The sequence below is a fragment of the Onychomys torridus genome, chromosome 20, assembly GCF_903995425.1.
Source record: "Onychomys torridus chromosome 20, mOncTor1.1, whole genome shotgun sequence".
In the NCBI taxonomy this organism is placed as follows: Eukaryota; Metazoa; Chordata; class Mammalia; order Rodentia; family Cricetidae; genus Onychomys; species Onychomys torridus.
This window is the reverse complement of record NC_050462.1, coordinates 34,466,634-34,493,118: the sequence shown is the minus strand read 5'-3', so window position 1 is coordinate 34,493,118 and position 26,485 is coordinate 34,466,634. Positions and strand designations below refer to the sequence as shown.

The following is a 26,485-nucleotide window of genomic DNA, read 5'->3' as shown; positions in this document are numbered from 1 at the left end:
ACAAAGTCATAGAAGAAAGCTTTCCCATCTAAAGAAGGACATGCCTATGAGACCTAAGAAGCTTACAGAACACCAAATAGACTAGAGCCCCCCAAAAAGGCCCCTTGCCACATAATAATCAAACCACTAAACATATAGAATAAAGAATATTAAGAGCTGCAAAGGAAAAAGGCCAAGTAACATAAAGGCAGACCTATCATAATTACACCCAACTTCTCAATGGAGATCCTGAAAGCCAGAAGGTCCTAGATGTTGAGACCACAGATGCCAGTCCAGACTACTACACCCAGCAAAACTTTGAATCACCACAGATGGGAGAAAATAAGATCCCATGATAAAACCAGATTTAAACAATACCTATCCACAAATCCAACCCTACAGAAAGTACTAGAAAGAAAACTCAACCCAAGGAAGTTAGCTGCACCCACAAAAACACAGGCAATAGATAACTGCACACCTGGAAATCCCAAAAAAGGGAAACACACACATACTACTACCACCAGCAGCAAAACAAAAAAATAACAGGAACTAACAGTCACTGGTCATCAATACTCTTCATATCAAAGGACTCAACCTGCCTGTAAAAAGACGCACACAAGGCTGACAGAGTGGATACAGACCAGGAACCATCCTGCTGCTGCGCAGAAGAAACACACCTCAACTTCAAAGACAGACACCAACCACCTCAGAGAAGGGTCTGCAGACAGAAACTTAACAGAGAGATAAGGGGACTCACAGGTGTTATGACTCAAATGGACTGAACAGACATCTACAGTACATGTCACCCAAACACATGAGCATATACCTTCTTCTCAGCACCTCATGGAACCTTCTTTAAAACTGACCACACACACTCAGTCACAAAGCAAATCTCAAAACATACAAGAAAACTGGAATAACCCCCTGTATCTTATCAGATCACCATGGGTTAAAGTTAGAATTTAAAAACAACACAAATTACAGAAAGCCTACAAACTCATGGAAATTGAACAACACTCAACTGAATCACCACTGGGTCAAGGAAGAAATAAAGAAATTGAAGACTTCCTAGAATTCAATGAAAATGAAGCACAACATAACCAAATTTATGGGACACTATGAAAGCAGTGCTAAGAGGAATATTCATAGCACTAAGTGTGTACATAAAAAATTTAGAGAAATCTCACACTTGACTGCCTGAAATTTGAGGTGAGTCTTATCTATACACCAAATTCCAGGCTAGCAAAAGCTACATACACCTCAAAAATAAATATAAATACGCACATACATACATCACAATATAAGTTATATGAATGTGGTTTTTTTTTTTCCCGAAAAAATAAAAACATGTTTCCAGTGAAGATATTCTAAGAGATCCTAAAATGAGGAAATTCAGAAGTAATTTTAGTTAGGTTTCAATCTATCAACCTTCCTTTAAGGTCTTGGTATCTCTAACTGAAATGTTAATTACCATACATAAATGTGTTAGTCAACAGGAGTAACTGCTATAGTTCTACCATGTATAAGAATTCATGAGCCAGGGGTTGCCCAGCACACCTCCCCTCACACATCCACGCTCCTGTCCAGGTACCCAACACATCCCTGTATGGGGTTTTTAAGAGGCTAGTGGGGAGGGAGTGTAACCTGTCTGCCCCTGTTTGTGTGTGCGCGCACACGTGTGTGTGTGTGTGTGCGCACACGTGTGTGTGTGTGTGTGTGTGTGTGTGTGTGTGTGTGTTCCTAGAGTAGTCAATAACGACATATGCAGATATAAATATAGACAAAGACCCTCCAATCTAGGCACATTCAGATACATGACATATTTAATCAGACACTGAGTGAAACTCACTTGTGTTTTTTGAGCTTTGCTTCTGCATCTGCAACTTGCTTAGTAACCATTGCTATTCTACCAATCCCATCCATTTCCACATCTGAGTTCGCTGGGGAGGATGAACTTGTCTTCAGCTGATCAGATTTAATCAATCGCTGCTTCTCACGACTAAATTTGAGAGAGATGATTAGGCCAGAGTTCTTTCAAAACACTGTTTTATAGAATACATGCACATGACAGACTCAGGCTGCCATGCAGAGCTAACAGTGCAGTTCTGCACTTTCCTCGCTGTATTTCAGGTGACAGGTGATAACCAACCTCTCCATGTGGAAATCATAACACTGACTCCCTAACTAGGATAAAATCACCACTGCTCATATTCCAGAGTCGTAGTTTATAGACAAAAAGGACATTAGCAAACATCTCCCCTACAGTGATTTAGGTAAAATCTTCCTTACTTGGCAATCTCTTCCTTCAGTAATCGATATTCAATCTTCTTTTCCTCGGGCAAAGCTTCAGGCGTCCGCAGAGGGTCATTTTCTTTTTCAGATTTTGGAGGAACTTTGGGTTTTGAAGCTTGCTAAAAAGTATTTAAGTCAACCAGATGAACAGCTTTCAAAAATTCTACAATGGTATTTATATTTTATACCCCAGTATATACTAATATATTTAGAAATATATGAATATTCTCACTCTTCTTTTGAAAAATAAAGAGGCTGCCGGGCGGCAGTGATGCATGCCTTTAATCCCAGCACTCAGGAGGCAGAGCTAGGAAGATCTCTGTGAATTCCAGGCCAGCCTGGTCTACAGAGAGAGATCCAGGACAGGTACCAAAATGACAGAGAGAAACCCTATCTTGAAAAAAAGAAAGAAAGAAAGAAAGAAAGAAAGAAAGAAAGAAAGAAAGAAAGAAAGAAAGAAAGGAAAAATAAGAAGATAGTTGTCAACTACTCAATTACATAATCTACCCAGTCAAAACCTCTAAAAATATTGAATTGAATCATATCTGACCAACTACTGGAACAGAAAAAACCCTAAAAGGTTTTAAACTATAGACACAATAACACAATACTGGGCAACAACACATCACCCTTGTACACAGAAAATGAACTCATTTTGCTATTTTGAAAAGGGAGTAATTAGAAACACAGAAGGAATTTTCAAAACCATAAAATCTATGTAATCAATCGACACTTCATTATTTAAGTACTAAAAGCAGAAAACTTTCCCCACAAAGCATTGCCTTCACTCTAAGATCTAATTTTTCAGGAACAAAATTAACTTTAATGAGTGCCAATGCCTCAACTGTTTTCACCATGAATTACTGCACATACCTCAGCAGTTCGTCTTGCTTCTTTGATCATAGACTCTAAGCCACCAAAAACACTATTGGTTGCCTTGGAAGAATCCCCATCAGACTCACTGTCATCTGAATCGTTCAGGGTTACAACCACTGATTTATGTTTTGGAAGCTGCAAAACAATGTAATTGTTATTCATGGTAGTAAAAGCATTTGTGTTTTCATTTTTTAAAATAATTAGTGTGTGTGTGTGTGTGTGTGTGTGTGCGCGCGTGTGTATGTGTGTGTGTGTGCGCGTGTGTGTGTGTGCGCATGTGCGTGTGTCTATGTGTCTTTGTGCATGCCGCATGCATGTGCAGGTGGCCTTGGAGGCCAGAAAAGGGCATTCAATTTCCTGGAGCTGGAGTTACAGGTGGTTTTGCGCCCATAGCGTGGGTCCTGCAAACCACTCTGGCCCCTAAGAAGCTTGAGTGTTCTTAACCGCCAAGCAATCACCCAGCCCCCGGAAAGGCATTTCGATTCTTGTCATCACTTGTGACAACTGAGTGGATAGCTTTGGACAAGCCTTTCAAACTCTTTGTATATCAACACATAAGAATAACTTCACACAGTGTACGGTGGCATCTTCTGGTTACAGTCTATGATTACTGCCCCATATGAGTTATTATCTAAGCACAAGAAGCAGACCATATTTTTGTCTTTCCCGATTACTATAATCACCTTCTTCCTAATTTTGTCTTTCTATAAAGAAAGACACTCTCATTTAAATTAACACTTAAAAGGCAAAGAAATCATTTCTAAAACTTTGCAGACTTTAACTACACATGGAAGGTGACCGACCAAAGTTATTTTACTTAGCAGGCAAAATTTCAACTTGACTTTGCTCTATTTATTTTCCTCTAAAGTCAACAGGAAATAAGATTTTAAAAACTGTCATTTCAACTTTGTTCTCTAGTGCTGGGGTCTGATCCCAGAGCTTTGTACATACTAGGTAAATCACCTATCACCAAGCCACATCCCTAGTTCCTGATTTTTGGGCCAGTCATACTATGTAGCACTGGTAGACTTCACACTCAAGTTGGGACTGCAAGTTATCACCAGACTCAGATCAACTTCCTTAATAAACATCATAAATTCTTCCATTATAGTATGATCTCTGGGTAAAAATACAAACAAATTATAAATAAGATGAGAAACAGCTTGGCCTGGTAGCATAGGCACGTAATTCCTAATATTCTGGAGGCTGAGGCAGGATAATCAAGTTCAAAGCCTTCCTGTGCAATTTAGTGAGATCTTGTTTCCAAATTTAAAAAAATGTCTGAGGATATAGATCTGTGGCAGTGTGCTTGCCTGTTGTGGGTGAGGGTCTTGGTTCAATCACCAATCCTATTTAAAAAAAAAAAAATTTAAGGTGCAAGGAGAAGAATTTTTAGATATCCATTCATTAAAATAATAACAGAAAAGATTGAAAATGGTCCAATTTTTTTGTTTTGTTTTGTTATCCCAGAGCTGAGGACTGAACCCAGGGCCTAGGAAGCACTCTACCACTGAGCTAAATCCCCAACCCCATGGGCCAATTTATAATTTTTAAGAGCAGAGGAAAAAAGATCTACTACACTCTGAGAATACATCCTCAAACACACCATTACCAAATTCTACCAATCTTCAAATGAACATGCTGTTCTTACTTCAAACTTTACGATTTTTTTTAATTTGTATTTATAAAATAATTTTTTGCATATAAATGAGCTAGATGGTAGTGACATGAGAGTAAAAATATTTCTTTTTTTTTAAATTCTCACAAGCTCTATGAACGGTACTTCTTAATGCTTGTTTTTACCGAGATCACAGTTCGTGGAAGACGAGGTCCTCTGTGAAACTTTGGATTCTGTATCCTAGGCTGAGATACTGTATTAATACTGACTATTGATAGATTGCTTCTGGACAAAGGCTGAGAACTGTTCAGAACTGGAGGTGAAGGTGGGTCGCTATTACTGGATGCTTCCTAATAAGAAAAAGATAAACATTTCCATAGCATTAGACTTAACTTGGCTGAAAGCCTACTAAACCCTGGAACAGGCAGACAAAAGTAGACCCACCCTAACAGTAGGTACGAGAGCACCACCTAGAGGGTCAGGCACTAAATTACCTCTGGCTTAAAAGCTCTTTTACTGGCTAGAGACTTAAGCAACTCTTCTCGAAGGAGCATTTCTTCCTCCTCCTCCTCATCTGCAAAAGGTGGTTTTGGAGGCTGTTCTGGGTCTTCAGGAGGAAGAGGCGGCAGCGGCGGGGGAGGAGGTAGAGGCTCGAGAGAGACACACAAGCCTTCTCCATAAGGCTGGCTCAGAGATGGCACAGACTGAGGCTTTTAAAGAAATGGTAATTAAAGAAATTAAACCAAATTGTATTAACTTCAAACATTCCTGAAGTATATTAAATCAGAAAATGTATATATTCATATTTTAAATTTTTCTATGTATACTGATGTAAATATTATGTATAGTGATGTGAATATTATGTATAATTCAAAGCTAACCCAGAATTTAATATTCAAGCATGAAAAAATGTTACTTTTGCAAATAATGTTTGAAACATTTATGAATTCCATAGTAATTATACAAATATAAACACCTCTGTTCCTATCCTTATCTACATTTAAAATTCTAGAAGGTATTTGATTCAAATTAGGGTTGGGGATTTAACTCAGTGGTAGAGAGCTTGCCCAGAGTACCTGTATAGCATCCCTTAAAATACTTATGAAAAAAATGGCCCCTTGGCCATTTTTTGGCCAAGTTATAGGAAACTTGATTTCCTATAAACCCCTTATTTTAGATGGTTTGCTTCAAAGACTTTCCAGTAATTTTCCTCACATTTTAGCTCATGAATTCCTTGTTCTCAAAAGAAATCATTTCAATTTCCCTTTCCAATAAATTCTATTGGAAGATATTACACATTTACCAGGAAAATTTCCAATGGAAAGGTTCTCTTACCTAGTAATCTAGAAATAACTGCAGAACCTTTATTTATGGTTCCTCACTTTTTCTTTTTTTAAAAAACTGGGCTGATACTACCCAGAGTGCTGGCAGGCACCTTCAACCCAGTCCCTAGAGGCAGGCTGCCCTCTCTGAGGCCATTCTCGTCTAAATGAATAGGGGACTACAGGCCAGCCAAGGATAGAGAGTGAGACCTTGTGTCAAAACAAAAACAGGATGACTGACAGTTCCTTACAGAGAATGCTGGCAAGATGGCTCAATGGGTTAAAGCAAGTCCCAGAGTCCAAGTGGTTGAAGGAGCAAATCAAAGCTGTGCTCTGACATGCACGTGTGCACATATAAACACGGGTGAACACGCATGCACGCACACACACACTAATACATTTTTAAAAGAAAATTTTAAAAAAGGATTTAATTTCTATAGATAATATTTATTTTCTCTGATTTTCAAGTTAAAAGTAGCTATGGTTATCCAAAGAGGAGTAAGCAGCCTATTTAAATCTTCCCAGCACTTGGAAGACAGGAGCAGGGGGATCTCTGTGAGTCTGAGGCCTGTCTTACCTATATACTGAGTTCTACAACACCCATGGCTATGTAGAAACCCTGCCTTAAAAACAAAACAAACAGGGCCGGGCGGTGGTGGTGCACGCCTGTAATTTCAGCACTTGGGAGGCAGAGGCAGGTGGATCTCTGTGAGTTCGAGGCCAGCCTGGTCTACAAAGCAAGTTCCAGGACAGCCTCCAAAGGTGCAGAGAAACCCTGTCTCGAAAAACAAAAAACAAAAAACAAACAAACAAACAAAAACAACCAAAAAACAAAAACAATAAAATAAAATCCACAGAAGCCACAATTTTTATTCTGCTGTGGAATACATTTCCTGAGTAGCAATTATTTGAGAAGCAAAGAAAAGAAAGAACTGAATTCAATATGAAATTAAAAGAAGTTGTAGTTTAAAAAAAAAAAAAAAAAAAATCTACCAAGTGGATAGCCAGACAATCCACTGCTTAATTCTGCATATTTCTGCTATTAATTGACTAAGTGATTATGAGGGTTTTTGGTTTTTCGTTTTGTTTTGTTTTGATGAGTTTTTAAGCATTCTTCAAAGCAAGCAATTCATGCCAGTTTTACGAAACAAATTAGAAGACACGCAGTAATTTTCTTTACTTACTGAAACCTGAGCTGGTGGAGGCAAAGAAATAGATGGTGCTGAAGAAAAATACCCCAATGAACAATCAGAGAAAAATGGTGGTTGTACTGGTGAAGGCGCTGTTTAGAAGGAAAAAAATTTGACAGAAGTTTTAATAAAATGTTTCAACAGGAACATATAAAATGTATAGGTAAGCTCAAGGAAACATATACCTTGGCAGAGTGCAAATCAGGCCTTATAAGGTTATGACAAAATCCTAAACCTCTATAGTTTCTAACTATATAAAATTGTGCTTGCATCATAAAGTTAAATGTTACCTTTAAGATGGAAATTTAATTCCTCAAAACTCATCTTTGGTTAGGCATGTATCATATGCCTATAATCCCAGGGCTCAGAAGGCTAAGGTAGGAGGATGTCTGGTCTGAGGCCAGCTGGGCTATATAGAGGGAAACACAGTCCCAAACAAAACAGAGAGGCAGCTTCCCTGTACTTCACTAGGATGTGGAAAGCCAATATAATAGTACTAACAGAGAATAGAGCACTTTTTTTTTCACAACATAATTTGTACAAAATGGTAAAATTAAAATAAATTCTCTTCAATTCTGCCAAAGGGCCCTAGGAGAGAAAAGAGAAACACCATGACTCCATCTCTCCCTTAATATGGTGCTAAGGAAATAAGAACATGATTTTAAGTTGAAAAGGAACTAAGGGTGAGGACGATGTACTATATGCAATCAACAGAATTTTCCCCACATTTTAGACTGAGTTCTTTTCCCAGGAAATTGAAGGAAAGCCTGGGCGATACACAAAGACCCTATCTCAGAAAACTAAGAGGATGGAGAAGAAGAGTGGGGAGGAAGGGGAGGGAGGGAGAGAGAACGAGACACGATAAATACCTCGTACTAAAAGAGGTTAAAATCTGACAAAGCTGAAAGTATGTTTTCTCTATAAAAAGTTTTATAAATTATTAAAACATGCATTAAGTTATTTTATAGGTTATGGTGAGTTAATAGTGCTGCTAATATTTCAGAATTGCAATAAAACACCTCCAAGTACCTGAAAATAAAAAACCAACCTTTCCTTTGTCAAAAATATAATGTAAGGTTATCAAACATCAGCTAAAACAATGCCCTAGAACATTTATAAATATATCATGTATTTTTGTTTTCTCTCTGGTCTAGATACGTGGAACTAGAGTTCTAGTTTTGATGTGGTCTCACAACATAACCACAGGGAGAGATTATCAATTTCCTAAACATTCCAATTTCTCAGAAATCCTCAGGTGCAGGAATGTAGTATTAGTAAGAAAATAGTTCTCTCACGTTCAATCACATGGAAGAATCCAGAAAAACTGCCTGAGCTGACTTTAATCCCACAATCTTCCAACAGAGTTGAAACAAAGCTTTCTAATTTAAAGCCTCTCACTTAAAAACAAAGGTTAAAACTATCCATCCAAGGTTTACTCTAAGTAGTTACAGTATCACAGAAAATCTAGTAAATCTCACCTTCATTACACATTTCTTTGGAGGTTTTGAGTAGCTTACTTGTGATTATCAAAATGTTTCAAAGTTTGCGCCTACCTGGAGAACTAGTTTCACTATCTGTATCCATAGCAACTTCTTCATAGTTGTCATACTGATAAATGCCTCCTCCACTATCAGGTTGCTTATCCAAGGACCTCCTCAGGTCAGGATCTGAGGACTAAGCATACAGTATTTCCTTAGTTTCAACAAAGGCTATTCAAGGGCTACTTATCACAAAAGAGTTGATAATTATTTTTTAGGACAAATACCCAAAATGACTATGACTCTATAAGACCTGCCCATGGCAGCAATCTGGAAAGTGTCTATGACAGCCAAGTGTCATCTGTACAGATGAATTCCCCCATTATCTAAGCCATTTAAGTAAACGGGATCCCTCTTAATAAAAAGAAATTACAAAGTCCTTCCAACAGTTATGCAGTTATAGTTTTAGGCATGAAACTAGAAGGAAAATGGTCATTTTTGCATTATGATTATAATATCAGGTTATATTTTGTAAAGTCAAGAATTGGAGCTAGAAAAATGACTGTGTGGTTAAGAATGCTGGCCAATTCCCAGCACCCATATGGTAGTTCACAACTCTCTCAGTCCAGTTCTAGAGGATCCAATGCCCTCTTCTAGCCTCCACAGCCATCAGGCATGCAAGTGGTCCAAGGCATGCACACAGGGAAACACTCATACACTGAAATGTCAAGAACATTCATTACTGTTACAAATGAACCAACAGTATCTGAAAATTATCAACTGTGGATTGGCATGTTTAAGTGCCATGATTTTTATTTCTTACATTTTTCTTGCAGAGTTTATGACAAAAACTAAAAAAAAAAACCAAAAAAAAACCACAAAAAACTATGCAGAGAAAACATAAAAATAATACTTATCTCTGGACAAATATTTTATTTGTAAAAGTCTTAATTATGAATAATTATAATCCTTGCGTAAAGAAAGCTTCCTCTTATTTCTCTCCTTAACGCTTTTTCAATCATTTTATGTTTAGTTAGTAAACTCACGAGTATATTCTTAAAAGGTTAAAACTCCAAAACCATCGTCACTGGTAATAGTCAAATATTAACTCTCCCAGCTCACTTCTCCTGGCAGCACCCATAAAGGTAATGGCTGACTCAGTCATTGTCAGTAACATATGACAATACTCAACACATGTTAAGGACTAAATATAAAATAGCTAGCAGCAATAAAGTTATTACTATAGGAACACAGTATATTTTAAATTAGTGCATACCAATTATCCTCCACAATTCTCACTCTACACAGTGAACAATAAACTACTAATCTAATGCTGTTCCCACAGGAAACAGCCATTTTCATAATAGGACCTTACTGTAATTTATTTATTTATTAATTATTTGTTTGTTTGTTTGTTTATTTGGTTTTTCAAGACAGGGTTTCTCTGTGTAGCTTTGGAGCCTTTCCTGGATCTAACTCTGTAGCCCAGGCTGGCCTTCAACTCAGAGTGCTGGGGTTAAAGGCCTGCACCACTACCACCCAGCAACCTTACTGTAATTTAATAACCCTTTTTCTAAATAGAAGATGATCAAAATGCTAAAAGCAGAGTGGAGTTGGGGGGCTTGTTTGTAACTTTTTAAGACAATGTCTCACTGAGTTACTCAAGAAAGCCTGAATGTATGATTGTCCTGTCTTAGCCACCCAAGTAACAGATTATAGAAGTGTAGCACCAGGCTCAGCTGAAATATAGGCTTTTGTTAACCAAAATTTCAAATTTTTCATTTCTTATAATCTATGACTGTGAGGATTTCTTTCCAATCATACCTTACTATTTCCCCAAGGATTATTTATGGGGTTGATCTCAGTGGTAAAAGGCTTCCTAGGCAAGCATGAGAATCTGAGTCTGGATCCACAGGACCCAGATAAAAAGCCAGATATGGTGATACATGCTCATAACCCCAGCACAAGAGAACAGAGACCTATCCCAAGAGCTTGACAACCAGCAAATTCCAGATTAAACAGTAAGCTCCAGGTTAAGTAAGGTGGAGAAGAGATTGAAGAAGACATACTGACATCAAGCTGTGGCTTCTGCATGCACTTGAAGGGTGACCATGCATACATTTGTGCATACAACACACATTCCCTTACATACATACAAAAAAAAAAAAAAGATTATCTATATAAGCTCTATCAAACATAAGATACCTATAATTTTCCTTAGCTGACTGAATCTTTGAAATGGTATTAACAAAATACTTAAATATGAACATTCTGGGCCAACAAGATGGCTCTGCAGATAAAGGCATGTGCTGCAAAGCACAAGACCAGAGTTCCACCTCCATGACCACACTATGGTACATGCCTGTCTACCAACCCTCAAATGAATGAAGACATCTGTAAAGTTTCTGAACATTCAGTGTGATAGTTCTATACCCCTTACTTTGCTCCTTGATCTCCTCTTTCCACCAACCAATTTCATGAATCGATTGTACTGTTCCTCCTGATTGGAAAGGTCTCTGATTTTCCTGATTTCTTCTTCTCTTTTCCTCCTCTCTTCTTCCTCGGCTTGTTTCCGCTGGTCCTCCTCTTTCTGTCTTTCCTGCTCTTTTTGCTGTTGGAGTTTCTTCCACGCCTTTGTCTGCTGCTTCCTCAAAGCTTGTTTAGCTTCCCATAAAAAACACAGCAATGTCACTATCTAGTAACTAAGCATTAAGACATCTTACGTCAGAAGAGACTTAAACATTTTCATACTGTTAGGTAATATATACAGCCGGGCCTCCCTAAATTCTATTTGTAACAGGATTATCTTCCAATTTAGGACTTCGTACTTTCTCAAACTCAAAATTCCTCGAATTATAGGGCTGGAAAGATGGCTCAGTGGTTAAACGCAAGAAGATGCAGGTTCATTTCTCAGCTCACAACCATCTGTACGTCCAATTCCTGGGGATTTCATGTCTTCATCTGCCTCTACAGGCACCAACTGTACACATGGTTCAGACACACATGGGGCAAAATACCCATACACATAAAATGGAATATTTTCATTCAATTTTTTCCTACATTTTCATAATATTCTTTCTCCTCTTTGATCCTACCCACCCACCTATAAGTTTTCCTTCTCCCTCGACCAGCTCCAGGCCCAGGAGTAGTTGGCCAATACAAAAACAGACTCCACACTGTTTTGTGCGATTTCTTGCTTTTTTTTTTTTTTTTTTGGCTGGGGGGGTCTTTTGAGGGGAGGATTTTGTCTAATTTTTCTTTTCAAGTTTTGTTTTTGAGAGAAGTGAATTATTGCTTAAAAGTCTCCGAAGTAAGAACTAGACACCACCAGACACACTAGTTCAAAGGCGGCGCGGTCAGACAGGCCGGCTCGCACACACCTGTGGGGCTTGCTTTCCTGGCTGAGTGCACTTTTGTGCCGGCCTTCGCCCTCTGCTGCTGCACGGCTCTTGTCTTGGTGAGCTTCTCTTTGCTCTCTCTCATCACCTGCTGCTCTTTCTGTTGCCATTTCTTACTGGCCGACTGAAGAGCCAGAAGACGGAGCTGTAATTCAGACAGTTCCTCTTCATCTTCACCAAGTTTCTTTAAAACAGAAAAAAAAAGTTACAATTTTTAAATTCTATTACTTAATGTTAAACATTTTGCCAAGCTGAATCTTTCACCAAGTTAATTAAAATTTAAAGTTAGTATTAAAACAAATATTTAAATGGAAAATATGGATAAAATAAGAAAACCTCATTTACTATTTCTAACCCCAGAGACAAACAGAAGATCACTGGGTAGAAACTGTTGGTCCATATGTAAGTATGGAAAGATGAAGCCAGAGGAAAGTTGAGGCTGGACACCATGTAAGTTAGGAGCTACACACTCTTGCGAGACGGACGGTGACAGCAAGAAGCCGGATGAAGGACGAAGTACTAATCAGACTGCAAAGCAGAAACACCACCAAGGATCATGTTAACTCCTAACATTACTGCAGGTGGAAAGAGATGGACCCATTAGTTTGCAGTTGAATGTTTTATGCTCTAAGTATGTATGGACCCTGAATTATAAAATATTTTGAATAACCACTTTTCATCAAAGAAACTAAAATGGGATACTTTTATGGGGGGGCGGGGGTGGGAGTGGAGGGTGGGGGTGGGTGTTTCCAAGACAGGGTTTCTCTGTGTAGTTTTGGTGGTGCCTGTCTTGGATCTCACTCTGTAGACCAGTGTGGCCTCCAACTCACAGAGATCCACCTGCCTCTGCCTCCTGAGTGCTGGGATTAAAGGCGTGTGCCACCACCGCCCAGCCTAAAATAGGGTATCTTAAAAGCATAGGTTTAAAAAGCCTTTTCCTACTAAAGTAACTATAATTTTTTTCACTCTACCTTTCAAATTTTTAACTGCTACATAAACATTATACAAACTGATGAGTACCTGTACTGTTTCAGTATGTGCATATACTATACCACGACAGATCCAATCATCACAAGCATGACTTTCTTCTTTACAACGGAAACACTGAAGATCTCTCTAGCCACTCTAGAACAGCTCACCAGAACTTATTACTAGTATAACCCGAAATGGCTTTAGAAAAGTAGCCTGTTCTACATACTCGCGCTAAACTGTAACTGAAAATACCAAGCTACTCTAGCAGGTCTTAAGTATTCATGGATTTCAGAGGTTTGGAGAATTCTTTTAAAGATATGAAGCAGTACAAGAAATAGTTTCATATCCCAATACATTAAGACCCACTTAACTTTCGCTAACTGGTATTATGTCATTCTATTTTTCCTACACTCCAATTATTTTGATTTGTAAGTATAGGGAAAAGAGTGAATGCTAGCTAATAACTTCACCTTTCCACTGTTGAAAACTACAAGTACCACAGCTGTCTGTCTCAGCTCACTATGTAGCCCAAGTTAGCCATAAATGTTTGTCTGAGCTCACTATACAAGTAAGGTTAGCCTTCAATTCACAATCCTTCCAGACTCTATCTCCTGATTGTTGAAATTACAAGCCTATACTACCACAATGGGTTCTAAATAATGTATACAGATACCTTTCAAAGGCCAGAAAGAGGGTGTCAGATCCCCTGAAGCTGGAGTTACAGGTGGGTGGGAGGTGCCCATTATAGGTGCTGAGAACAAACTTGGGTCCTCTAGAAGAGCACCAAGAACTTTTGACTGCTGAGCCATCTCTCCAGCCCCACATATCAAACTAAGTTCTTAAAAAGCATGTGTGCTGTTATTAATAGCTATCATACTGGATAGTGTAACTATAAAATATTTTCACTTATAGAAAATTCTACTGGAAATATACAGATTTAGATTTTTAACAGAAAAATTATCATTTTTCACTGAGATTACTTTATGCAACTCTCTTCCCCTTGGAATGAAATAAAAAACATCACTGATTCTGTGCTGTAACTACATTTGGTACTTGTAGATACTCAAAACCAGTATCACTGAAATAGGGGTTCTTGCTCTGACATCTAATTCCTATGCAAATTAAGCAAGTCATTTAACCTACTCAAACATATCTTACTTCATCTATGAAACATACATAATGTCAAATTACTTCATATGGTTACTGTGAGGATATTAAAAAACAAATATTTATGAGTGTGTGCTGTCACATTATCCTTCCTAAATTCAGGACCATCTATCTTTCCTAGACTCTGAATCACTTCAGTTTACTCATAACAACAAACTGAAATCACAATAGAAGAAATTGCAAACATTTCAGATCTGTAATAAAGAAAAGGCTTGAGTTAGTCAGTGTATCACATTTTTAAACAATGTTTGATACTTCTGTACTTTATTCTATTAAAGCCTTACAACACCCCAGAGAATGCAAGACAATTAAACTCACTTTGTAGAAAAAAGTGCAACACAAAGGCCAAAGAACCCACTCAGCCAGCATTTCTTTGATTTAGTAAGAAAAATAGCTAAAATGTGATTTTTAGGTCAAAATCTACCTAATTCCAAAACATCCCATATAGGATGAAAAGCGGTGCACGCGGACACGCGCACACACACACCAAAGCCTGGAAGATAAACTCTGAATCAAAATTAAAAGTTTCAAAACTGAAAAAAAGATCACCTATAAATATAAATTGTACATCAAGTTAACAGTTTATGGACTTTAGTGGAAAGAAACTCTTAAGACAATTCTCCAGAATATCCAAATGATTTCAAAATAACAGACTCTAAGTCTACTGGGCATGGTAGCGCACACTAGCACCCGCACCCATCGGGAAGTCAGGCACGTCTGAGAGCAGCCAGAGCCACACAACGAGACGTCTCTGCACAGAAGAGCAGACTCTACAGCAGCACAAGCATAGGCCCCACAGCCTCAGTCCCACAAAGAAGTGTCTTACCTTTTCAGACAGAATAGCTGAGGGACTAATTCTTCTTGTGACATTTTGTTCTTTATCTTCTAATCCTTTAAAATAAAATAGCATCTTTTGAATACTCTAAAATACAGCCACAATTAATTCAAAATGGAAACAACACTATCTTTTGAATACTCTAAAATATAGCCACAATTATTCCAAAATGGAAACAACACTACATGATAATCAGGAATTATTTTCAAGTGTTTCATTATTATGGTCTTGTTTTCATGACTTTCAAACACAATGAAAGAATGCTATATTAAAGGGGATGAAGGACACAAGTGTGAGAAGCTAAGTTAGATCCCTAACCACATAAAAAGCCAGGAGTGGTAAACTGTATTTGTAACATCAGCACTGGGCAGATGGAGACAGGATGATAACTGGTGCTCACTAGCCAGCCACCCAGCAATGATTGAGCCCCAGGTCCCAATGAGACCAGACTAGATGATCATCCTGAAGAACACCCAAGACTGAACTCTTGCTACCACACATACACGTAAAACAAACGAACAAACAAACACAGACAGCCAGAGTGAGACTATGAGATCTGACTAAGCTTGTACCATCATTCTAAAAGTTATTTTGATAAAATAGCTTTAGAACTAAAAATAATTATTTAGAATAGGAACAGGACTTATGGAGTAGAAAAACGAAGCAAAAGCTTCATTACCGAACAGAAACTACAATAACAAACTATATTTAAAATAAAAAAATAAATTCAATACTTAGACTATAGCTTTATGTATTATAGAGCTGACTATTTAGGAGAACCTAAGCTTCTAGAGCACTGTTCCAAATCTGCAACAGCTATTATTAAGTAATAGCACTAACAGCTACAATAGAATGAGATAAAGGCTTCAGTTAACAAAGTTAACACTCAGAGTTGCAGGCTTAAATTTCAAACCTAGGATTTTATGGTTTTTTTTTTTTCTCCACAATACCAAACCTGTTAGTGTCCTAAACATCCTACTTTAGTTGCTCAGATGAACCACTGGTAAAAAATATACAGCTTATTCAATAAACAGAGTAATTAATGAAGTACCCTAGACAAAGCAAACAGGAGGAGTCATCAAATCTGAGCCAGATTTCTTTTCCTCTAAGACTTCTTCTAGTCAGGCAGGTGGTCCAGACATGAAATCCAGCTATGGCAAGAAGATGACATGTGCAAGGCCTGCCTGGACTACAAAATGAGTTCAAAGACACTCTGGACAACTCAGTGAGATTCTGCTTCAAAATAAATATTATCAAGAGGGCTGGAAGTCTAGCACAGAGACAGAGAGCTTGCTCAGCATGTGTAAGGCTCTGAGCTCAAGCCTGGTACAAAGAAGGGGAAAGGGGGGAAAAGCTTATTCAGGACAAAATGAATGGTGCATTAGTATACTGTGGAAGCCGGGAGTTTGGGCCTTTTAGATTTCTCGCCTAGCTTGTGTGATGTTCACAGTACTATCTATCTTTAGTAGAGGAGGACAAGAAGAAGAGAAGGAGGAAGAGGAAGATAAGAGGAAGAGGTGAAAAGGAGAGGGAGGAGGAGTTAGTGGAGAGAAAGGAGAGAGGAAGGAAAATGCGAAGAAAGAAATATTTTAGCCCAAGATAAATTTCACATGTACCTATGCATGATTTCCACCTCAAATCAACAGAGAGAGAATCTATAAAAACAGCAAACGTATAAAACTGCCCGAGTGATCTGAGTCATAGAGGACTACAGAGCACAGGCTTCTAACATGCCGGAATCCCAGTGGGTGTGAGCCATGCTGTTCACACCTGCTGCACAGCTCACCATCTGACTCTAGTGACACTCCCTGCTCTCCTTCACAGTCAACACTTCCAAGCTTTGCCATCCACAAGCACACTTCCAGTCCTTTTCAAAGTTAAATGATTTATTCACTACAGTACAGGGCATCTTTAAAAATGCACTTAGTATGTAAAAAATGCATTACCATTTTTCTGAGATCACTACCTTTTTTCCATGTACCACAAATAAAATGGTCATTGCTTTTACAAGGCACATGTATTTAATCCCAACACTTGGGAGGCAGGAGCTGGCAAACCGAGGCCAGGCCAGCCTAGACTATAAAGCAAGTCGCCAGAGCTACTTGATGAGATCCTGTCTCAAAAAATAAAGATACATGTACCATTATAATCAGATCAACCACAGGTCAAAGTAACAGTTATCAGACAAGAGGCTGGACAGAAAAGACACAGCCTTCCAATAAGTACAGAAAGCACTAGGTTTTTTTTTTTCTCCTCTGAGAATCCTGAGTTTCATCCAGCCATGAAACATCTAGAGTTAATTAAGTTCTCATAGTTCTGTGGAAAGTGGGAGAGCCTTCTTTAACATACCAAAGGAGCAAATAGCTTATTAGAATGAACCTTCTGAGCACAATAGTAAAACAATTAACCAGGAGATTCAGACATATCTTACACGTACATTTTTTTAAAGATTTATTTATTATGTGTACAATGTTTTGTATTGCATACAATGTTCTGCCTGCATGTATGCCTGCAGGCCAGAAGAGGGCACCAGATCTCATTACAGATGGTTGTGAGCCACCATGTGGTTGCTGGGAATTGAACTCAGGATCTCTGGAAGAACAGCTGAGCCTGAATTGACCTTGTGATTAGTTATATACTATCCTCACATGTCTATTCCTCCATCATTATCCCTAACGCATTTAAGGGGTAGGAAAAAGGTCTCACTCTGTGGCGAAAACTAGCCTTATACTTAAAAGTCCTCCTGCCTCCAACTCCCAAGTGCTAGAACCACAGACATGCACTATCATACCTACTATTATCTAGAACCTCCAATATGTGACAGTTGGGATTCCATGTAAGCTGGAATCAGTATACATTTGTTATAGTTTTACTATGTTAAGATTAAAAACCTTCCTTTTGAGGGGTTGGGGATTTAGCTCAGTGGTAAAGCGCTTGCCCTGGGTCCTCAGCTCCGAGAAAACAAAACAAAACAACAACAACAAAACCTTTCTTTTGAATTAGACAAAGGGGGGGGAAAGTGGTATAATCCTTCCATACACTGTGAATACGTATTACTCTCATTAGTCAATAAGAACTGACTAACTGGTAGCCAGGCAGGAAGAACATGTGAGACAACCCAACTAAGGACACTAGGATGAATTAGTGCAAAGTGAAAGGGGTCACTATCCAAACACAGAGGAGGCAGAACATGTATAAACAAAATGAGGTAACAAGCCATGAGCCATGTGGTAGAACTTAGATAAGAAATATGGGTTAATTTAAGTTGTAAGAGTTAGTTAGTAATAAGCCTGAGCTATCAACCAAGCATTTATAATTAATAAAGACTCCATGTTGGTTATTTGGGAACTGGTGGGTGGAAAAGAAACTCTTGCCTACAGATGGTAGTTAAAACCATAACAATGAGACTATCCCAGTAAAAAAGAAAATCAAGCACATCAAAATAAAGAAGCTTCATGGGGGGGAGGGACGACACATCTTTTTGTTTTTGTTTTGGGAGACAGGGTTTCTCGGTTTAGTCCCTGACTGTCCTGGATCTCACTCTGTAGGCCATGCTGGCCTTGAACTCAAAGATCCACCTGCACCTGCCTCCCAAGTACTGGGATTAAGAGTCCTGGAATAAAAGGTATGCACTATGACCACTGGGTGGGAAAAGTATTCTTTAAAAACCAAGAAAAGGAAAAAAAAAAAAAAAAAAAAAAAAAAAAAAAAAAAAGGCAGGTGTAATAGTACATACCTTTAATCCCAGAACTACGAAGGCAGAGGCAGAAGGATTTGTCAGTTCAAGGCCAGCCTGATCTACACAGTGGGTTCCAGGCCAGCTACTTGTTCCAGGGCTACTTGCTGAGGCCCTATCTCAAACAAACAAAGGGGGCGAGGGATTAAGTTAGAAATATATATTACAGAAACTGCAAAATTATAAAAGAAACATCACCAAATGCAGCAGAGATTTCTCTTTAGTATGGAATATTCTCAACACTGCAGCCAGAGAGATCTCTTGAAAAGAGAAGCTCTAGAGGTCTTTTACTCCAGACTTGCATTTCACTCAGAACTTCAAAGAAAAGTGGTTGCAAGGTTCTACAGGACATGCCTCCACACACCATCTCTAATCTATCTCCAATGCTCATAGACCTCATTCCTCCTTAGAAAGATGGCTTCTTGTTATTCTCAAGTATGCCAGGAATCTATATGCAGTAGGTAGTAATTCCAGTCCAGTGTCTCCAACTTTAGGACATGTGAGGAGCCAACAGAGAGAAAGTTGGGCTACATACAGGCCACAGAGACTATTTCCTGAGCTCACAATGCACTAAATCTTGGGTAAGGCCTAATACTTCGCATTTCTGACAAGTTGACAGATGATACTAGTCTTTAAAAATCAATGTTTCTTTGCCCAGAAATCTCTTCTTCCAATTATTCCTTTGTCCTTTCTTGTGTAGTCTTCCAATCTTTGTTTAAATCATACCGTCAAACTGCCCAATATCCTGAATAACCCACTGGCCTTCAGCCGGTTAGCCTGCTCCCATCCCACTTGCTCTGCTAATAGTTCTTTCATGATAGTGCATTTGTTCATCATGTTTGCTGTTTCCTTCTAAGATGCAAGCTTATAATGTCATAGTGACTATTTAGGGTGCAGTAATGCACATCTGTAGACCCAGATTCTCAAATGGAACGAGTGCTTGAGCCTAGGAAGTAGATATGATCCTAGGCAGCACAATGAAACACTGTACCCAAAAATAAATAAATAAAAATAAAACCAAAACTACGGAGGCATAAGCAATTATTTTGTTCATTAACACATGCAAGAGCCTGGAATAAAGTACTCAACAAATTTGTAAATAAAAGGTGAAAAGAACCCCTGAATTCTGCAACTGGTTTGTGCAGAACCCAGCAAAGTAAAGCTTTAACAATGCAAAGTTTCTGTTCTATGGTGGGGACTGAAGATTGCATTGGGTTAATGGAGAAATGGGAATTAAAATACAGAAAAGGTACAATCTAGCCTTTCCTGAATCTCATTGAGGAAGAACACAAATGCTTGAGAGAAATTAGTGATAATGATTAAAGATAAGAAAGAGGAGATTAAATTTCAAGATTTAAAAAAATCTCAAATATTTTCTATGGTGATATTTTATTTGTACTGAAATGTGATTTTACTTGTATGTTAGTAAATAAAGTTGCCTGAGGGTCAGAGCTAATAGCAAGCCATAGCAGAAGCCGGGGCAATGGTGGCACTCACACCTTTAATCCTAGCATTCCAGAGGCAGAAATCCCTCTGGATCTCTGTGAGTTCAAGGCCACATTAGAAACAGCCAGGCATGGTGACACTCGACTATAATCCCAAGAAGTGAACCTTTAATCCCAGGGAGTGATGGCAGAAAGCAGAAAGGTATATAAGGCATGAAGACCAGAAACTAGAAGCTTTTAGCTGGTTAAGCATTCAGGTTTTGGAGAAGCAGTTCAGCAGAGATCCATTTGGATAAGGACACAGAGGCTGGAAGTCTGAGGAAACAGGATCAGCTGAAGAACTGGCGGGGTGAGGTAGCTGTGGCTTGTTCTGCTTCTCTGATCTTCCAGCATTCACCCCAATAACTGGCCCTGGGTTTTTTATTCATAAGAACTTTTAAGATTCCTGCAACAATTTTCCAAGTATCTCCATAAGTGAAAGTGGTTAAAAATAAAGCAGATAAACAGTAAAGAAGAGGCAGGCATATCAAACAAAGTGGTCACAAACAAGGTCTTTACTTCCTCTGAGTAGAAGAATTTAAATGAAAATTTCATACGGATAGTGTCATGATACAGAAGTAAAAAAATGGAACTGACTTCTCAAATAAGAGCAAGAGGGGTTGGGGATTTAGCTCAGTGGTAGAGTGCTTGCCTAGCAAGGTCCTCAGCTCTGGCAAAAAAAAAGAGCAAGCTCACACGTAATATGAAAGTTTAAAAGAACCACTGAGAACGGGAAAAAGCATTGGACAGCAGAGTCTTGAGCAAAGGAAAGAGCAGGGTATATGTACAGAAACATCTAAGCATGGAACTAATGATCCAGATAAGCACTGGGGGTTTCTGGTTTCCTTGACTCTTCTTCCACAGAAGCCAGTTTGTCATATTTGATTTTTCATTGGAATTACTGCAAGCATTCACACATAACTAACTTGATGAGTCATTTGTATAGATTCTCTATCCTGCTGTTCTACTTCACAGAAATTATAAACAGTTGACACTTCTGACTTATTAGAAGGAAAGAACAACTTTGGAATGTGTCATCAAAAGCAGTCACCACTCTCATTCACAAATGTATACCAATGAGTGGCCTTGAAAACTTCAAATACAAAACGTGATCCCAGAAAGCTGGGTCGGGTGTGGGGGAGGCCTACTAAGGAGGCAAGACAGGAGGATCAGGAGTTCAAGGCCAGACTTAGCCAAACAAATTTGAGAACAGACTGGGCTATATAACACACAACTTGAAAATAATGATACACAAGAAGAAACTACACTTGAAGTTATGAGAGAAAAGTAAAAGAATGTCCAAAGTGACTTCAGAAACAAAAATGGAAATGTTACAACAAGAACTGACTGAAACAGAAAACTGAATAGCGGGTCTTAAAGCACATCAAAGAGAACTGCAAAGAGAATGTGCAAAACCAAAGACACAGCACGGAAGTTTGCCAGAATTCACACAGCTGAGTAAAGCAAGAGACATGAAAAATACAGTGAAATGATACTATAGCATGCATCGATACAAAATTCCAGAAAACAGATACTAGCATAGTGTGTAACTACATAGAGAGTATTTTTTCTAGAAACAATGAAAGAATAAATTCACAATCAAGAAACACAACAAATCCCAAGCTGGATAATTAAAAAAAAAAAAAAAATCTACAATCAACACTAAACTCTATACTATCAAACACAAAAAAGGATATTTTTTCAAATGACTAGAAAAAGCTAGATTGCCTTCAAATTAAATATTCTTAAGAATGATAGCTGGTTTTTTAAAATCAACAATATAAGCAAAAAACTATCTTAGTATGGTGAGAATAACCACCACAGAATTCTAATTTAGGAAAAAAGTATCTTTTAAAGAGTTGTGGGGACACTGAGATGGCTCACTGGGTAATGCACTTGCTTCACAGCCTGACAATCTCAGTTCAATCCCCAGAATACATATAAATATGGAAAGAGAGATGACTCCACAAAGTTGGCCTCTAACTTAGCACATGTGCAAACCTGTGTGCATAAACTCTCTCTTTCTCATTTTAAAATTAAAAAAAGAAAGAACAATTACTGCCAAACTTCTCAACCTGGCATTACTTAAAAGCAAAAAGGGAGATACAAGCTGGGGGATGCAACTTGTGGCAAAGAACTTTCTCCGTATGTATGAAGCAGGCCCATATGCAAGACAGTCACGCACAGAAATATGCTGTCCTTATCAGAAGTCCTGGTACACGCCATTTTCTTGGGAAGTTAAGAAACTCTCTTAACTCTAGTGGCAATTTGTGTGTGTGTGTGTGTGTGTGTGTGTGTGTGTGTGTGTGTGTTTCTCTTGCCTCAACTTCCCAAGTCACTGGGATTGCAGGCTGGTACCACAAGGCCTGTCTGCTGATTTGAGGTTTTCACTTAGCACACTGTTTGAAATTCATCCATGTAGGTCTGTATATCACTAATGCATTTCTTTTTTTTAATAATCCAGGTATGATTCTGATCTTTTTTAAATATTTTATTTATTTAATTTTAGGGATGTGAGTACTCCATCTGCACATGCACCTTTATGGTGGAAGAGAGCCTCAGATCCCACTGTAGATGGTTGTGAGCCACCATGTGGTTCCTGGGAATCGAACTCAGGACCTCTGGAAGAGCAGCCAATGCTCTTTAACCGCTGAGCCATCTCTCCAGCCCCCTCTAATCTTAAACTATTCCATAGAAAATCATGGAAACCACCCACAATTCATTTTCCAGGTATCAGAACCATACATTAAAATTTGGCAAGGAAAACAGGGGGTGAGGGTATAATTAAAGGGTAGGAGAACAGTTGAGCCACCAGCCAACCTTTATTTGTATTAAAAAACAAACATCCATCTACCACATGCATAAACTACTATAGAGTAAGATAGGGGAATACGACTCAGCATTTTTTTAAAAAAGGAATGATATACAGAACTATATGGATGAATTTCAAACAGTGTCCTAAGTGAAAAGCCTAGAATCAGCAGGCAGGCCTGGTGGAATCAGCCTATGATGTCAGTAACTTGGGAAATTGAGGCAAGAGAATCACAAGGTCAAGGCTACCATTGAGCAACTTAGTGAGACCCTGCCTATTTCTATTACAAAATAGAAAGTAAAGATAAGTGAGCATCTCACTCAGAGATAAAAGGCTTGCTTAGCATGTGTGAGGCCATAGGTTCAATCTTCTGTACCACCAAAAAAGTAAATAAAATAAATACATAAATAAAATAGCTGTATGATAGCATCTATGTTACTCTGGGAAATCCTGGGAGCTGATCAGTGGTTACCAGATGGACTAAAGATTAAGAGCCCTAAGTATTAAAGGAACAGGGATAACAAGATGAGTCAGAAGGTAAAGCGCTTGTCCTACAAGACTGCTGATGACACACAAACATCATACACAGGAACAAGAAAAATATTGTATAGAAATAATGTATCTCAATTGTAATGGCTGGTGAGGATTACAAGTTAGTTACTCAATTGTTAACATTAGTCAAAATTTAGAGGAAAATATATACAACAAAGTCTATTTTACTGCATATATAAATTATATGTTAGTAAAGAAAATATTAAGTGGATTTTTAAAAACAACATATAAATTAATTCAGGGATAGAAAGGCACTGAAACACTACAAAAATCAATTAATATAATTTGTTATACTAAGAGAAATTAAAAACTCATGAATAAAGACAAAAAAGATAGCTAAACTTCAAAATATATTCACAATTTTAAAAATTGCAAACTAGGATAGTTATTTACCCAATAAACCTTAAAAAGTTAGTAAATCTACAAAACACTGAAGCATCATGCCTAATGGTAAATTTCCTTTCATCAGGAAAGGAAGGTGCTCACTATTATCACTTATGTTCAACACATTTTTAAGTCCTGGAGAGCAAACCAGGCCAAAACCAAAATAAAGATTAGCACAAGTCAGGAACTGTGGCACACATTTGCAATCCCAACACTCAGGAGGCTGAGGCAGATTGATCACAAGGTTTAGGGACCACTACAAGACAAGTTTCAGGACAGCCTGGACTAGAGAGTGAGACCCTGCCTCAACCAAATATTTAGTAGACAAACCTATTATTAAGTGAAATACAACCTATAATGAAGGTATAGAAGAGCAAAGAGAAAACTGGGATCCCTCGAAGTACTGAAGCACACTCAAACTGTTATGACCAAATGTATTTAACAGAGAAAACTCAAACCACTATTCCATTACCTTGGCTAGCGTCTGTGGAGCTGGATTTCAAGGACAGCTGCTTGGTCCCATCTTTCCCTCTTTTCATCCGGTTCTTCTCCCCTGGTAAAGTCAGTTTTTGCCTGAGTGGTTTTAATTCAAATGCCTGGAAAGTTTTGGCCTGTGTCTTCTCCTCAGGGGCTACTTCTTTGCTTGAGTCTTTCGTAACACTGGTGTCATCGGTGCTTGTCTGGTCCTCACAATGCAATGTTTTAGGATCTTCCTGCACAGTCTCTTCTTTGCTACTCAGAGCTAGTTTTTCATCCTTGTTGATGCACTCTAGTTCCAGCTGTATTTGCTTATACTTTAGAAGCAAATCTTCGAAAGTCTCTTCCCCACAGTTTTCACTTTTGGACGAATGATTCTGTTTTCTTGATGGAGATCTTCCAAAACTTTTGGCTGAACAGCGTATTAAGGAAACCAGTTTCCAAAAATTTTCCAGTTAAATTTAACAAAAATACTTAGGTTATAGATGAATTTTTTCTCCCTTAATTTTTCAAGATGAACGGATATGTTTCATACTAAAATCCATTTAATATATGTGCTGCTAATGCCTGCTTATGTGCCCATATTGCAATTTAACAAGTATCCATACAAACAGTCCACTTACAAAATCATTAGTGTCAGAAATTACCAGCTGAATCCACAGGCAGTCCAACCAGTTAGGTTGTGGCATCCTTCCTTATGTAAGGATGAGGAAAACCCAAAGCGAACGGATGTTAAGGATGCTTTCAGAAGGAAGGGGGAGAAACGGATTTGTCACAGATGTTGACAATTTACACTTCTGATAGTCAGGAGGGAATCTTCTCTTTTATTAGTTTCTTCTCATTTCAAATTTAAAAAAATAAATAATAAAAAAATGAACACTGACAATTAGTAATTTATGAAAGAGACATTTCTTTAAAAACTAATACATAATAAATTGAGAATTCATCATGTGCTAAATCTGACACATGCACAATTAACATAAAGGCCATGTAACAAAAAATAAAAATTTTAAATGTTACTCAAAATGCATTTTCTAATTTCAAACAATTTATAAATATGATATGAATTTCATTCTGCAAGTTAAGAAGTGAAAACCCCGGTAACTTGTGTGGTTTATTAAACCACTTGTGTTTCCTCTACTAACAGGACAAACAGCCAACAAGGATTTCAAAACTCCTGACAACCAATTCAAAGAAGGGAATCAGGACCACATATCTGAGAAACTAAATGAACTGCAACTTAAAAATCAATAGTTCTTCTTTAAAACAGTTCTAGTAAGTCTCTGCTTCTTAAAAGAAGTTTTCTGCGCCCCTGCCCCCTACACAAACAGGTTTTCTCTGTGTCCTGGAAATTACCTTTGAGGACCAGGCTGCCTTTTAATTTACAGAGATCTGCCTGCCTCTGCCTCCTAAGAGCTGGGATTAAAGGTGTGTGCCACCACGTGGCTAAAAGACGATTTCAATACCTTTCTTTTCTTCCATCCCACCACATGGCATCTTCCTTGTTTTATTAGGTCAACAGAAACTGATCTAAGTTTATAGGCTATGATTTTTAAACTCCATTTTACCTGATCTCTGCAGTCACTGTACACCACTGCTGTCTCTGCGTCTGTGCCTCTCATGTCTCCTCATTTATCTACATTTTTAATACTTCCTAACTCCTTTTTCTTCAAAGCTTGAAAGGGTGTTCTCTGGTTGTCAGAATTCAGTCTTTTTTCATTTGAAAACATTCTAAACAACAACTACTTTTTTACCTACCGCATAAGAGGAATCTGAATTGATAAAGTATTTGCCTTCTCTAATGCCCACAACCCATGCACATAATGCTGTCAAAGTAATCTTTGTTTTGTTTGTTTGTTTCCAAGACAAGGTTTCTCTGTGTAACAGTCTTGGCTGCCCTGAAACTCTCTTTG

The 26,485-nt window shown here is 38.2% G+C and overlaps 1 protein-coding gene across 2 annotated transcripts in view; it reads right to left on the bottom strand.

Annotated features, from left to right (window-relative positions):
- Zfc3h1 (zinc finger C3H1-type containing) overlaps positions 1-26,485 on the bottom strand; it is a 56,518-nt gene that overhangs the window by 24,426 nt on the left and 5,607 nt on the right. For both annotated transcript variants that reach the window (XM_036169676.1, XM_036169677.1), the window contains exons 2-12: positions 24,568-24,984; positions 15,119-15,183; positions 12,136-12,337; positions 11,196-11,419; positions 8,831-8,951; positions 7,272-7,369; positions 5,260-5,475; positions 4,951-5,115; positions 3,145-3,282; positions 2,269-2,390; positions 1,829-1,978 (exon numbers count right to left, since the gene is read on the bottom strand). In XM_036169676.1, coding sequence (XP_036025569.1) covers positions 1,829-1,978; positions 2,269-2,390; positions 3,145-3,282; positions 4,951-5,115; positions 5,260-5,475; positions 7,272-7,369; positions 8,831-8,951; positions 11,196-11,419; positions 12,136-12,337; positions 15,119-15,183; positions 24,568-24,984 — 1,918 coding nt within the window. The remainder of the gene's footprint in view (positions 1-1,828; positions 1,979-2,268; positions 2,391-3,144; positions 3,283-4,950; positions 5,116-5,259; positions 5,476-7,271; positions 7,370-8,830; positions 8,952-11,195; positions 11,420-12,135; positions 12,338-15,118; positions 15,184-24,567; positions 24,985-26,485) is intronic.